The sequence below is a fragment of the Lynx rufus genome, unplaced genomic scaffold, assembly GCF_022079265.1.
Source record: "Lynx rufus isolate CCGP_SWC_20201006 ecotype Redwood Valley unplaced genomic scaffold, mLynRuf1.p SCAF_3, whole genome shotgun sequence".
NCBI lineage: Eukaryota > Metazoa > Chordata > Mammalia > Carnivora > Felidae > Lynx > Lynx rufus.
Window position 1 is genome coordinate 142,941,973 of NW_025814845.1, and position 13,413 is coordinate 142,955,385.

The following is a 13,413-nucleotide window of genomic DNA, read 5'->3' on the forward strand; positions in this document are numbered from 1 at the left end:
TTTTCATCACGAAAATCCATATTTTTCAAAGAAAAAGATTGAAGACTGTATCTAATCATAACATTAATTTTAACACTTGAAAACTTAGAGTCGATTGGAGTGAAATGCCAGCCTGAGGTCATTTGCTCTGAAAAAGCAACTGAAATGAAACCTGCCAGTTTATTTGTTATTCAAATAGCCAAATAAAACAAAGTATAATTAGTCCTGACTTCCTGCTCTTGCTCACACACCTGAGGCCCCTCCCTGCTCCAGCCACAGCTCCACACACCCAGGATGTAAGGGGAAGCAGTGGAGACAGCTTTCTTGGGAAATGGCTCACCGTTCTACAGACTCACAAGTATGTATCTGATCCCAGTTGATGGGGGTAGGACAGATGCTATTTAGAGAATTACCTGTGTGAATCAGAATCAGAAAGGTAGTTGCACAGCAGCGTTTGCTGGGTGTTTGTGACTCTTTCAGGAACTTGATTCCAGGAGCGCGTCAGATGTTTAATTCAGGTTTCTGTGTGTGTGGGTATAAAATGTGGCCCAACGCTTCGATGAAAACATTCGCTGTTAAGATAGTTGGTGCAGGCATGTGAGTGCTGTGTGCCAGCCCTGGAACTCCCTCTATACCTACCTCCTCATGGTCTCATTCCCAGTTCCCTCCTTGGTGGGTGCTTCATTTATTACAGTCCTTCTAGGAAAGCTGACCTCCAAGTGTGGACTTCTAGAAGGAACACAAAATAAGAAAAAGGGAGAAGCACTTAGAAAAGGGGGGGTGGCTTTGATGTGAGCTAGCTGGGAAAATCTTGGAAAAAGAAAGAAAACCAGTTTCTGTAAGTAGTTACGGACTGACAGGACCAGTGTATGGTTGAACTTTGCTGGCTCGCATGCTCTGTTTTTGGTGTTGGTTTTGTGGTTCGTACGGGACCAGGCTAGCTAGCCAGGCTTGAACGCCATTAGACTAGGGTCAGAACATTGTGCGAGGAGGCCACCAAGCCTCCCCTCCACCTCAGCCAGATTGTCCACCAAATCTGAGAGGCTGAAGCGCCCACCCTTGCCTGCTGAGCCTGGTTCAGCTGATGGGGACTTATCAACCAGTGCAGTGTTAGCTGAAAGCTCTTGTGGAGAGGGGATGAGAGAGAAGCAAAGCCCTTAGAATTCTGAAGTTTTAAGCTTTTTCAGAAAGAGGGATATTTCCCACTCATTTTCTGTCCCCACTTTCACCTGTTTTCTCCTCCCTTACCCCTAATCATGGTTAGCTGGCAGCGAGATTAAAGCAAGAAATGGAGGTACTGATAAACTAGGAAAAATTATAGATGATCCTCCTGTACTTCGATTTGGGGAAAGAATGTTCCACTGTTGAGGGAACAGTTGTATTCAATGTAATTGCTTGTCACATGCAAAGAGAAAACTACTGGGCTTGCTAACGGTCTATACATCAACTGTTTTATGTGGGTTTCTGTATTTATGTCGAGTTGAAGATACCAAGAAGTCTTATTTCCCTATCCTTACTTTGGGTTTAGTCCTTCTGGGTTTCGTAAGTCTGAGGTAATCGTTGTATCTCCATGGATGGGTTCCAAAAGCATAGAAGACTGACAGCATTGTCTAATAAAACATCTCCCATTTTATTTCCTTTGGAATGCAATCCAAGTTACAACAATAGCTAGTAATTACCTGCCATAACTGTAACAACAGAATAGCTGAATGTGCACCTCTAGCTGTTTTATGTATGCAATTTCTCATTCTCGGGCTCTCTCTCTAATCCATTCTTTCCCTCAACGCTGTGAAGGCTTGGAAACATTCAGTACCAATTTTCACAGTATAGGTAACTTTGAAGTAGGACTTGTCAGGTCATGCTTACTTATTTGCCCGCATAGAGGATTGGTACGGATGAATCTGTTTTTTAACAGGTGTAACAAGAACTTGTGAATGACAGGAAGGTTGGGAACTTTTTTTCCCCCTCATAGACTGTGAAGTTTACTTTTGTCTACTCATGGGGATGAATCACATTTGCAGAGTCAAAATATCCACTAAAGCCAAAATCACATTTTCGAGTTGCTCTTGCAATGAAGTAAAGTAGCCATGTTCCTATTGATTCCTGTAATTATAATGGTAGCCTGTTTCATTCTTTGAAATGACCTGATTTGGACATCATATTATACATTGACCCTGAGCATTTTCCAAAGGTGGGGGGTGAGGGAGGGCCCAGTAATGCCATGTGCCATGGCAAAATGGCTGCTTGTCCAAAACAGAAAAAAAAAAATTCTTAGAGTTAACAGAGCTAGCAGTCAGCATTTCACATTGACTCCTATCTAAGAAAATAATACGTAAACATAGACTGTTAAATCAGACATGGCCAGTATGTTTCAACTCAAGTGCCAGCTCTGTCTAAATGGTTGGTAGTGGTTGCCCAGAGCACCGCTGGAGGACTCCAGAACTAAGTCTGGGGCCCGTGAGAAAGAAGTTTTGCTTCGTTACTGATGTCTGTCGTGAGCACCGGAAGAGGTAGTTATAAAGTGTAGGGCAGGTATTCGGTGTCACTATTGTAGAGTTAGATGGGATCTTAATGATAATTCAACCCTGTGTTTTCCAAAATGTGTTCCATGTACCATTAATCTTTCAATATGATTCTCAAAATATGTTCTATGGCCAAATAAGATTGAGAATGATGCCTGCAGTTTTTCTCTCTTAGAAATTTAGTGTATATTGGCATATTCAAGTTCTAGAAAGTTCTATAGTAAAGACAGATGTTTAACTCCTTGCTCCACAAACCTATTGTGCCACAGGACCCTTTTTCAATGCTATCTGTTAACTTGCTGCAGAAATAGTTTTTTGGGACACATTTGAGGAAACACTGGTCTAGTTCATTCCTCACATTTCACAAATCAACTCCAGCCCTAAAAGAGAGGACAACTGGATTTCATTCAGCTTAGCTGGTCTGTTGACCAGGTGAAACCAGAATCCTGGACTGTTGATTCCCGGCCCCTAGGCCCTTCCTACTACATCACCAGCGTGGAAAATACTGGACATAATCTAAGATTTTAAGAGCTTCAGCAGCACACATACTTAGTGTAGATTCTACCTGCCCACTTCTATGCTGTTTCTTAGGGATACTGATTAACACCTACATGCTCCTTGAGTCCAGATATGAAGAAGCTACCTCTTCTGGTCAAAACAAGATAAAATCATTTTAGAAGTTCGGTTTACTTGAGCTGCATTTACTCCTCTCTCTATTTTATCTTTCTTTCTTACGAGATAAATGATTATGAGAGGAAAAAATTGGTAGACCTGAGTCTGGTTTTGGTTCAAAGGCCATTTTATCACTTCCTGGGCTTTGAATTTCAAAAACTCAGTCTATTGGTCTCTTTTTGACCAGAAGGTTAAAGTACATCTGTTGTCCACACAAATTTAGCTATTGTCCTTTGAGCTAAGAAGTCATGAAATGATAACTATAGTAAATTTAGACAAGGCCTAATTTCACTTTGGTCTGCCTATAAATTCACATGACAGAATAAACATGGTGTGTCTTGTGGTTAATGTGAACATGTGTAAAAAATTAAGAAATACTTGGTGACAAGACAAAAAATACTCCATAAAAATTAATTGGTGTTTAATTGAGGATGTATGAAATGCACCATTTACAGATGGCTTGACTTTGAGCTCAGGCATAAATAAAATTCATCTTGGACAATCACCAAAATTGGGAACTTATGCCCATTTCATGGGAGAGCCCTGTCATTCCTGTCATTCTTTTGGGAGAAAGGAACACCTAGAAAATAGAACCCCTTGTGGAACCACTGATGTCTCTGGGTTTTGTTCCGTTGGTCCCCCCCCCCCACCCCGGCCCCTTGATTTCCATTATAATAGCATCTTAAAAACTAGTTCCTTTAGTTTTCTTTGACCGTGTGCTTCTGTGAAGTCATGTGGCTGCTTGTACTTAGGGAGAAAGGGGCAGCTGCAGGCTAAATTTGCCTTCCTATAATCATTGCTATCCCTTTGAAGATAAATTTTTGTAGGAAGCACAATCAGTGGAGTTGGGAAGTAAAAGTGGAGACACATCTTTCAACATAACTTTGTTTCTCCATGACTATTAGGAAACGTGACTTAGAGAAGAAAATGAAAACTCAACTATTCTTAAAGGCTTTTATTTAATAAACACTCAATTTTCTATTAACTGGCTTCCAAGATTTACCATTTTCCTTAGAGTTGGAAAATATTAGCCAAGATTCATTGATGAAGCATTATAAATTTTATAAATCAGATTTTTCCATCTTAAAATTTGTTCATGTTTAAAATGCAGGGCACAGAAAATTTCCACAATACATAGTTGTGGTTCAAAATGAGAAAGATACTGAAGCTGTCAATCATAAAATCTATTTCTGTTTGTGTGTTGAAGAGATAGTACTAGTCAACGGTTAAACCAAGCGATGCCATATGTGATTTTTTTTAAACATAAAGTATTAGTATATCATGCTGGGTAGTACATATTCCACTTTGCCTGTGGATTTGCTAGTCCCTTCCATTTAACAGTTGAATTTATTATCATAAAAATCAACAGTATTGTCCTGTTTTGGAGAACCAGAGTGTTCTGGGCTTTCCCACATGTGTATCCCACTCCTAAATACAGTTCTGAGCCTCACTGCCAGTTGCCAGGGTCCTAAGAGAAGAAAAAAAGGAAGGCCACATCAGAGAGGTCAACTTAAAAAATTTTTTACACTGCCCAAGAATGGAAACGATTGTTGGTTTTCAAAGGAGGTCTCTTGTTCAGAAGCAGCTGTGATCCCCATGATTTTAGTTACCCTTGTGACCCCTTTTGATCCTTAACCAAAGCAGTTCCTGTGACTGCAGTCAGATACAGCCACTCTCTTCCAACAGTCGAACTCTAACCAAACCAGAGGTTACATTTGACCTCACCTTGAAATGTAGAAAGTGAACAATTAAATATTGAACGTTTCTATGTAAAACACCTTCTTGAATTTCAATCCTGCCATATCCTGCTGGTGCTATAATATGATCCTTGAATTTTTGGCACTGTCTCATTTTTAGTCTGGAATGTCTGAAAATTTCGGAAAAAAAAAGACATTATGCAACAAGAAGAAATATATCTATTAAAACAATGTAGATTTCAAAAAAAAAAAATCCCAGCACGAGTAATATAAAGAAATGTGCCATCTTACAGACCTTTTAAAACTATGATCCTTTTTTCTCTGTCATCTCTTATGAACAAAAAAAAATTCCAGTCTTGTAAAGTTCATCAACATTATCCCCTCTCTAATACACTGTTTAACCTAAGTATTCTATCCAAAACTAACCTCTAATCTATATGTATCAAGGTATAGCCAATTTTTAAAAATTTTTTGAAAGCCATATGTGCTTCCATGTGATAGAAGAACCTCTGTTCATTAGATGAAGTGTATTCAGTATTTCCTAGGTCTATAGTTGGGTTTTCTTCTCTATTTGCCTAGCACTGGCCTCATGAAATAAGAAATCCAATTTAGCTGACATTGGTACCCTCGAGGAATTCCTAGATTGGAGTTGAGGTGCCATCAACCCCTTGATGAATGAATAAATGATTGATGAATGAATGAATATGACTATCTCCTAATCCTTTTTACATTTTATTTCCCATTAATGCAAGATTCTTTTCATGCCCTGTTTATGACCTTGGAATCTGACAATCAGTCTCAACTGGCTTACTCCTATACGAGCAACTCTTAATTCTTTTGAATAGAGATTTACTCCACTAATTTTCAGTGTTTGCGCCTTAGCTCCCCATCACATGGCAATCACATGGTTGCTTAGCTCCACCAGATTAGAGGGGAAGAATCTGTAAAACTTGCTAAAATTTGTTTATAGCTATAATAAAAAGTTTGATGAAAGATGAAACTAAATGTATTAAAGAAAATGAAATTGTGAGGATTATCCGGATTTAATTATCCACATTGTTTCCTTTTTAAATTTCTATACATAAATAAGAGTAGCCATTATCTAAAGATAAAATGAGAACTACTCCACAAGGTTTTGAGGGAAATAAGGCCATATTTACCAAGTGCAAGGCATAAAATAGGCATTAAATATATACATATTTACTCTCTCGATTTGAATTTATATAAGTCCTTATGACTATCATGGTTCCCAAATATTGTATCCTCATCCTAACTATGAGATTGTAGTTATAGATTTTAACCGTTTAATAGTTAAAATGAAGTATGGACAAGGTCTGATTCAAGTTGAAATTTATTAGAAGTACAGAATGGGAATGTAGATAATTAGCATTTTGATTTTCCAATATACTAACCAGTGTTTTATGCACTAGTTAAGTGACTTCCAGGTGTAATGAATAGAATGAAAAAAAAGTCCAGGGGTGTCTTTCAGTGGAACTTTACCTAAGTAGACTCTCCCAGCTATATTACACACTTCCACACGTGTTCTCTCTCCACCAAACCCTCTCCCCACTCTTACAATAGAAACAGCTTCCAGGACCTGGAGGAAAGGGAAAAATGTATCTTCCAAGAAGGCACCACATTGAGTATGGAAAATGTGTTTTGTTTCAGAAGACTTGAACTTCAGTTGCTTTGTACCCTGCCTGCCCAAACAGCCATGCTGAGAATTCTGAGACCTCCAGTTTCGCTAGCAAAGAATATTCCAACCAATTAGAGATGTCTGCCACAGGGTATGCAAAGAACACAGTGTCATTACCTGTTCCGCGCATTTACCAGACCTGTGTTTTTGTTCTCTTTTCTGGCTTGCCACACCAGTATTGCCTTTCCTAAACTGTACTGGCAACCAGAATGTAAGATAGGAAAAATTTCAGGTCAGAATTGAATCAACAGACCTTTTACCTGTTCTTTAAAGAATACTGAATGTCTTAAGTCCTTTCCAGAAAGCTGATAGAAGTATGACCTTCAAGAAACTTAGCAAAACAAACATGCCATGAGTACATCTCATCCATCTCCTTTGTTGCACCAGTACTTGAAATCTCCAGGATTCTCTTAGGTTAGGCAAGAAAGTGATTTGTATTTGTCTATTACATAAAGAATCAGACAATGCTGATTTCCTGTTTTGAAGTAGATGATTTTGAGTTTAATTTTGTATTTTTAAGATGTACTTCGGTATGAGCAAGTGAGGGTAGATAGACCTCTCTCTGTATATGCCTTAAGGCAAAAACTGTAATAGGTATTATTTCAACTATTGGTTCAATACTTTCTTCATGTGTAATCTAATTATTTGATCAGTTCAGTGCTTTAAAATGTAGGTTTTGGGGTGCCTGGGTGGCTCAGTCGGTTGAGCATCCAACTTCGGTTCAGGTCATGATCTCAGTTTGTGAGTTCGAGCCCTGCGTCAGGCTCTGTGCTGACAGCTCAGAGCCTGGAGCCTGCTTCAGATTGTGTCTCCCTCTCTCTGCCCCTCCCCCACTCATGCTCTGTCTCTATGTCTCTGTCTCTGTCTCTCTCTGTCAAAAATAAATAAACTTAAAAAAAATGTAGGTTTTATGGGGTGTCTGGGTGGCTCAGTTGATTAAGCATCCAATGTCAGCCTAGGTCATGGTCTTGCCATTCCCGAGTTTGAGCCCTGCGTTTGGCTCTGTGCTGACAGCTCAGAGCCTGGAGCTGTTTCAGATTCTGTGTCTCCTCTCTCTCTGCCCCCTCCCCCCCCCCCCCCCGATAAATAAACATTTAAAAGAATAATAACAAAACCTGATTTTATATCAGGTATGGTAAGGCCAATAGACTAGGACAGGACTGCCATTGAAAGATAGTTTTTCATAGTTCCCAAGATTAAGGAGCTACACCATGGGGGAACACAGGGGAATCACCAGGTACCCCCTAGGAGAGGGAAGCATGGGTAAGAGCTTTTATGGATTTTCTGCAGGTAGGAACAGGTGAAGCAGGGTAAGCAGATTTAAGATTGGCTAGTTTGAATAATCACAGGGAACTCCTGGGCATAGGGGCTGCCCCTAGTGTTTTGCTCTCTGGCCCTGAGGTGATTAGAGCAGGGCAATTGTGTCCCTGAGTGTGAGAGCCCAATAGAAGGGGTGGTGGGAATGTGGCTCTAGAAGGATTAGCTTTCATATGGAATGTGCACCCAGAGGAGTCATTTACCGTTTTGAAGAATGGGCTAGCTCTGGGAGGGCTGGTCTTTCTGGGATCAGCAAGGCCCAGATGTCAAAGCCTCAGAATTACAGAAAATAAAAAGGTATGATTAATACATTCCATATACCAAACATTGTGCTGGAACATATAGTATGCTTATAAGTTAAAAAGGCCAGGCCTCTACCCTGGGAAAAGTTGTATTCTAGTGGGATAGAGAGGCACATGAAGAACAGATTTCAATAGAATGTTGGAAGTCAAGTACCACAGTAGTGATAAAGACAAGGTGCTAAGTCCCTTGACACATTTAAGGACCCAATGTGGGTATATAATCTTAGAAGTGCTATTGTATTTAGTATGTTTCATAGAAGCGAAGCCATTCATTACTTGGACCTTTCGTCAAAGAATTTTCTGTATCACTTCTGGAAAGACTTCAAATGTAGTCCTAAATATAAAACCCTTCCATTTCACCAAGAACCTTAGAATCATGAAATTTTACAGCTATAAAGTCTCATGTTCTCATATATATGAGGAACCTGAACCAGGAAGGCTAGCTAACTTCCCTAAAGTCACAGTTGAGCCTCTGCTAGGCCCTTGCTGGCTCCAGCGTGCAAATGGTTCCAATCATAAATTAAACACATTTATCTAAATATTGGCCAGGAACCACGCTGCCCTTCTTGTTGCTACAGGGAGTCTGCCATCTAAATATTTGCAGTTCCCCCCCCCTCTTGAGTCACACCCTATCTTAACCACATTTTAACAACATAGAACTGGTCACTTGACAGGTACTTAATATCAGTAACAATCTGACTTTCCTGAGTGTCAAAGCAATATAAATGACTCACATTCATTATTGTACTTAATGCTGAAGTGGGACAAATTTCATCTTTTCTCTGCACTAGGTCTTCTGTATTTTACAATCGGAGATGCTTTTTAAATTTTATTCATGGAGCTGGAGAACAAATAGCATTAGTGTTTAGAAAGCAAGAAGCAGATCGGTCTAATGGTTTGTAAGCAGAGCACCAACCGTGTCACCATATGCAATTGTTGAAGACAAGGGTGAACCATCTCAGAAGACAAAATAGACCGTTGCAGAAAATGCATTTGTTGCCTTACTCCTTCTGCCATTTTTAAAGTATATTTCAAGTATTTTATTGTGCTTACAGATTAGTGTCTTCAGCCGTATACGTATCATCATTGCTCAGGTTATAATTGGTCTTAATTCATTTTTCAAAAACTACAGATTGTATGGGATAAGTATGCTAGAAAGCATTCTGCAACATATACTCAGAAAGTAGATGCTAAATTTAGAAAGAATCTCATGGTCAAATAAGTTGAGTAAATACTAGATTAGACAGCGTTAAATTTCTTTTCCGCAAGACTTTCTGGGCCTTTAATGAGAAAATGGGAATTGCAGACACCAAGAAGTGAGACAGAATATATAGCATCTTCCAGATCTAGTAGTCCATAGATCCTTCACTATTGGGTTTTTCATGGAAAGCATATTCCAGAATAACAAGTGGCAGGTAGTATTTTGAAAGCATCAAGTATACAATACACAATGGATCAATAAAAAAAGTTAAGAATTTTTTTCTGCCATGAGGAAGCCTATTTCCTAGGTGGGAAAATAAAGCACGAATACAGGAGGCCTCAAATAACAGTATGAGGAAATAGTATAGAAGCTATCACAAAGTGCTATGTGATCAACTGTCAAAGGAAAGATGTTCAAATGTGTTTAGTACAGAGGTAGGAGAAACAGAACGTAATTCTACATGCATTTTTGTGCAAGGGACTGGAGGTACAAGACCCATCAAATACGGTTGCTATATTAAAGAAATGAGCAACCTAGAAGGAAAGCCAGGACCCAGTGATGCAGGTTAGCATGGTCAAAACCTAAAAGGCCAGAACTGCTTAACCTTTGCATGCACATGAGTTTCCTGGAGGATCTGAACTGACGGGAGTAGATTTGGGATGAGGATCAAGATTCTGCATTTCTCATAAACTCCCAAATGATGCTGATGCGGCTGGTCCAAGGATCACACTTTGAGGAGCAAGAAGTTAGAGCAGGAGTTGGCAAAGTTTTTCTATAAAGTCCAGATAGTAAATATTTTAGGATTTGTGGGCCATGTGCTCTGATGCAACTACTCAACTCTGTCACTGTAATGCAAAAGCAGCCAGAGACCGTGAGTTAGTGAATGAGCATGGCAGTGTTCCCAAAAAAACTTGATAGACTCTGACATTTGGACATTCTATGATTTGCATATATCACAAGTTTATCCTCTTTCTTAAAAATTTTAAAAATCTAAAAAACATTCTCAGCTCATGGGCCATACAAAAACAGGTTATGGGGGCTGCAGGCTGTAGGTTTGCTGACCCAGGAGTTAGAGGACCAGATATCACACTCCTCGAGTACTAGGCAGAGGTCTCCTTATGAAGCATATCTAACCAAAGCAGTTACTCTTTCCTTCTCTTAAACCTCCACTGTACTTATGATGCTTAACTTTACGCCCAGATGTTCGTTTGTATCTTTTCCATGGGAGATAAGGACACTTATTGACAGTATAAACTCAACTAGTTGCAGAGTTTACCAGGCATTACCTGTAGGATGTAATGTAGTGCCTTCCACATGGAAGGTGCCCAGCAAGCATGTGTTCAGTAGAATTTAGTCTGTTAAAGGAGCCTATAGCTTGACTATGAGGAAGAGTGGTTCCTAGGTGGGTTTAATGAAGAGGGGAGGAGAGAATCCCAAGGAAGGGAAAGGATAGGCAAAGGAAAATCAGCAAGTGATACATGAGGACTGTGTAGGAAATAATAAATTCGTGCAAATATTTGATAGAAGCAGAGGGTTAGTATAGGAAAATGATAAAAAAAAAATAAAATCAGGGCCAGGTATATGAATGGCTTCAATGACAGGTCTGAAGTTGAAAGACTGATGTATGTAGGGAAGAGCTTTAATCTGATATAGAATAGAGAAAGAATCTGTAGTTTACTGCACATGGGCAAATCAACTTAATCCACAGTTCTCATGGGTGAAGATCTGGTCTGGGACTATGGAAAGAGAACAGGATAGAATGAACTGGAAGCTGGCTCTAGGCTGGAATGTTCTCTAGGACTGTAGGAAGACACAGGAAAGAGAAAATGCCCTAGAATCAAGAAATCCTGCCCTTCTCAACAGTCTCAGAAGTAGTATGTGTGTTGTTGCTGAGGATGCTCTGCTGGCTGAGTGGTGGTGGTAAATGTATTCTAATTCCCAAAGTCTTATCTGTTCTTTTATGACTAACCCGTATTTAATTTTTAAGTTTCGGGAATTAATCCCCTGAGTAGTATTAGCAAACTGGTTTTATTTTCAGATTAAATATAAATACCTATATTCTATCTCAATATAGAAAAAAGTCTCTGATGCCCTATTTTTATAAAAGGACGCAAAGTCCAAAGAATTTCATAGAATATGAGACTCAGAGGAAATCTGAGTGCTGATTAAGAGGTAAGCGGACAATACTGTCCCAGAGACTTCATTGCTTTTGGTTGCAAGTGGTACATTCCTACATATTTCTTTAAAAATAAATCACATTTAGGGGAGGTTTTAGGGCAGCTTCATGTTTTTTTTGTGAAAATCCTGTTGAGAGTATGAGGTGCTGGGGGAATAAGGCAAGTGTGTGTGAGAGAGAGCATGTGCTAAAACAGTCTGGCAGCCTGCAGCCTCTTAGACCCAGGTCCTGGTTGTTTGGGAGAGGAAAAGTGCTGACCAGCAAGAATGAATTACAGCACATCCAGCATCTCTCTACCTCGTGGAGGCCAGGCAGTCTGCTAGAAAGGTTTGTAAATACCAGAAATGTGGAAGCCATTAAATCTGCTATTGCTCAGCTGATCGGGAGTCTTAGGGTCAACAAAAATAGTGCTGCCTACGATTTTTCAACATGATGACTAGTTTCCCCTGATACATTAGATATTTTGAGCATAATGTTTAGATTTCATATTTTTCTTTAGGTAAGAACCATAAAGTTGTAAGAGGCATCTACGATAAAACATTTTATAAGAAGACACTTTGAATTTCTGTTCCTTTTATTTTGTAGCTAAAACGGTCTTTCCAAGTTTGGTGATAACCCTTATTTTGAAGTTGATAAAATGTACAAGATGCTTTACAAAGAAAACCTATGGGCAATGTCTAGTCATTAATTTCACGGTCTCTAAGGTTTCCCTCAGTAACATCAGCACAGATCTTTTTTTTTTCTTTTAATCAAACAAGCATCTTATTACAGCCTTTCACTTCTGCTTTATTGTTTTAAACATCACCATTTCCTTTCTTTCTCTCCTGTCCTTTGACCTCCATTTGGCCTGCAGATGGTTCTGTGAGGGGAAGGAGCTACAGGACACTCCCGACATTCAGATCCGCTGTGAGGGTGGGGACCTCCACACCCTGGTCATAGCAGAGGCCTTTGAGGACGACACAGGTCGCTATACCTGTCTGGCTACAAACCCCAGCGGCTCAGACACAACATCTGCCGAGGTGTTCATCGAAGGTAAGGAGAGGTGCATGATTTAAAGGGGTGGTTGGGGTCTGATAGCTTGAGTAGAGCTTCCCTGTGAACATGCTTTCCCAATGCAAACAGCATAATGGCGTTGTGATTCAAACCTCATTCTCCTGAGAATTTTATAATGAACGGTCTGACACTTGGGCATACATCAGCTAATGTCAATATTTGTTCCTTTTAATTGAAAACATTTCAGCTGCGTTAACTTGAATTTACTTAAAATGTAAAGTGTCTAACTCATTTTTGATTTCTCTAGTGAAGAGAGAATGGGAACATCTAGAAAAACTGTGTCTATCGACCAGATAGAGTTAAACTATAAATGACTTGGGAAATCGTTCATGGGAATGCTAAATGATTGAATATTTTTAAATGTTCTCATTTGTATTCAATTCTAGAATTTTTGCCTCTTTTGTGAAATTCCGTTATTCCAGCTAAATGTATTGTGAACTTGCAATCGCAGGATGAAAAAACTTCAAGGATCAGTGTTGTATTAGAAAACGGGCAGGCAGAGAGTAGAATATTTCTTTTGTTCTTGACAAGACTCAGCCTGTGGGGAATTAGAAAGCTTGACGTGAAAGTATATAGTTTTACACTATTATTGGATTTTGATCAATACCTATAATTTAAGTTGGAAATGTTTTAAGCACCCACAGTATATGTTTTGTTTCTATATCCATAAATTGGTGAGTACTCTGTTAATTGGTTGCGTTTCAGAGTAGTAGTTAAGGGGAGTCTGGGTGGCTCAGCCACTTAAGCGTCCGACTCTTGATTTAGGCTCAGGTCATGATCTCACAGTAGTGAGATCCT

At 39.4% G+C, this 13,413-nt stretch overlaps 1 protein-coding gene across 2 annotated transcripts in view; it reads left to right on the forward strand.

The window, feature by feature from the left end:
- PALLD (palladin, cytoskeletal associated protein) overlaps positions 1–13,413 on the forward strand; it is a 397,361-nt gene that overhangs the window by 145,571 nt on the left and 238,377 nt on the right. For both annotated transcript variants that reach the window (XM_047091561.1, XM_047091562.1), the window contains exon 2: positions 12,416–12,594. In XM_047091561.1, coding sequence (XP_046947517.1) covers positions 12,416–12,594 — 179 coding nt within the window. The remainder of the gene's footprint in view (positions 1–12,415; positions 12,595–13,413) is intronic.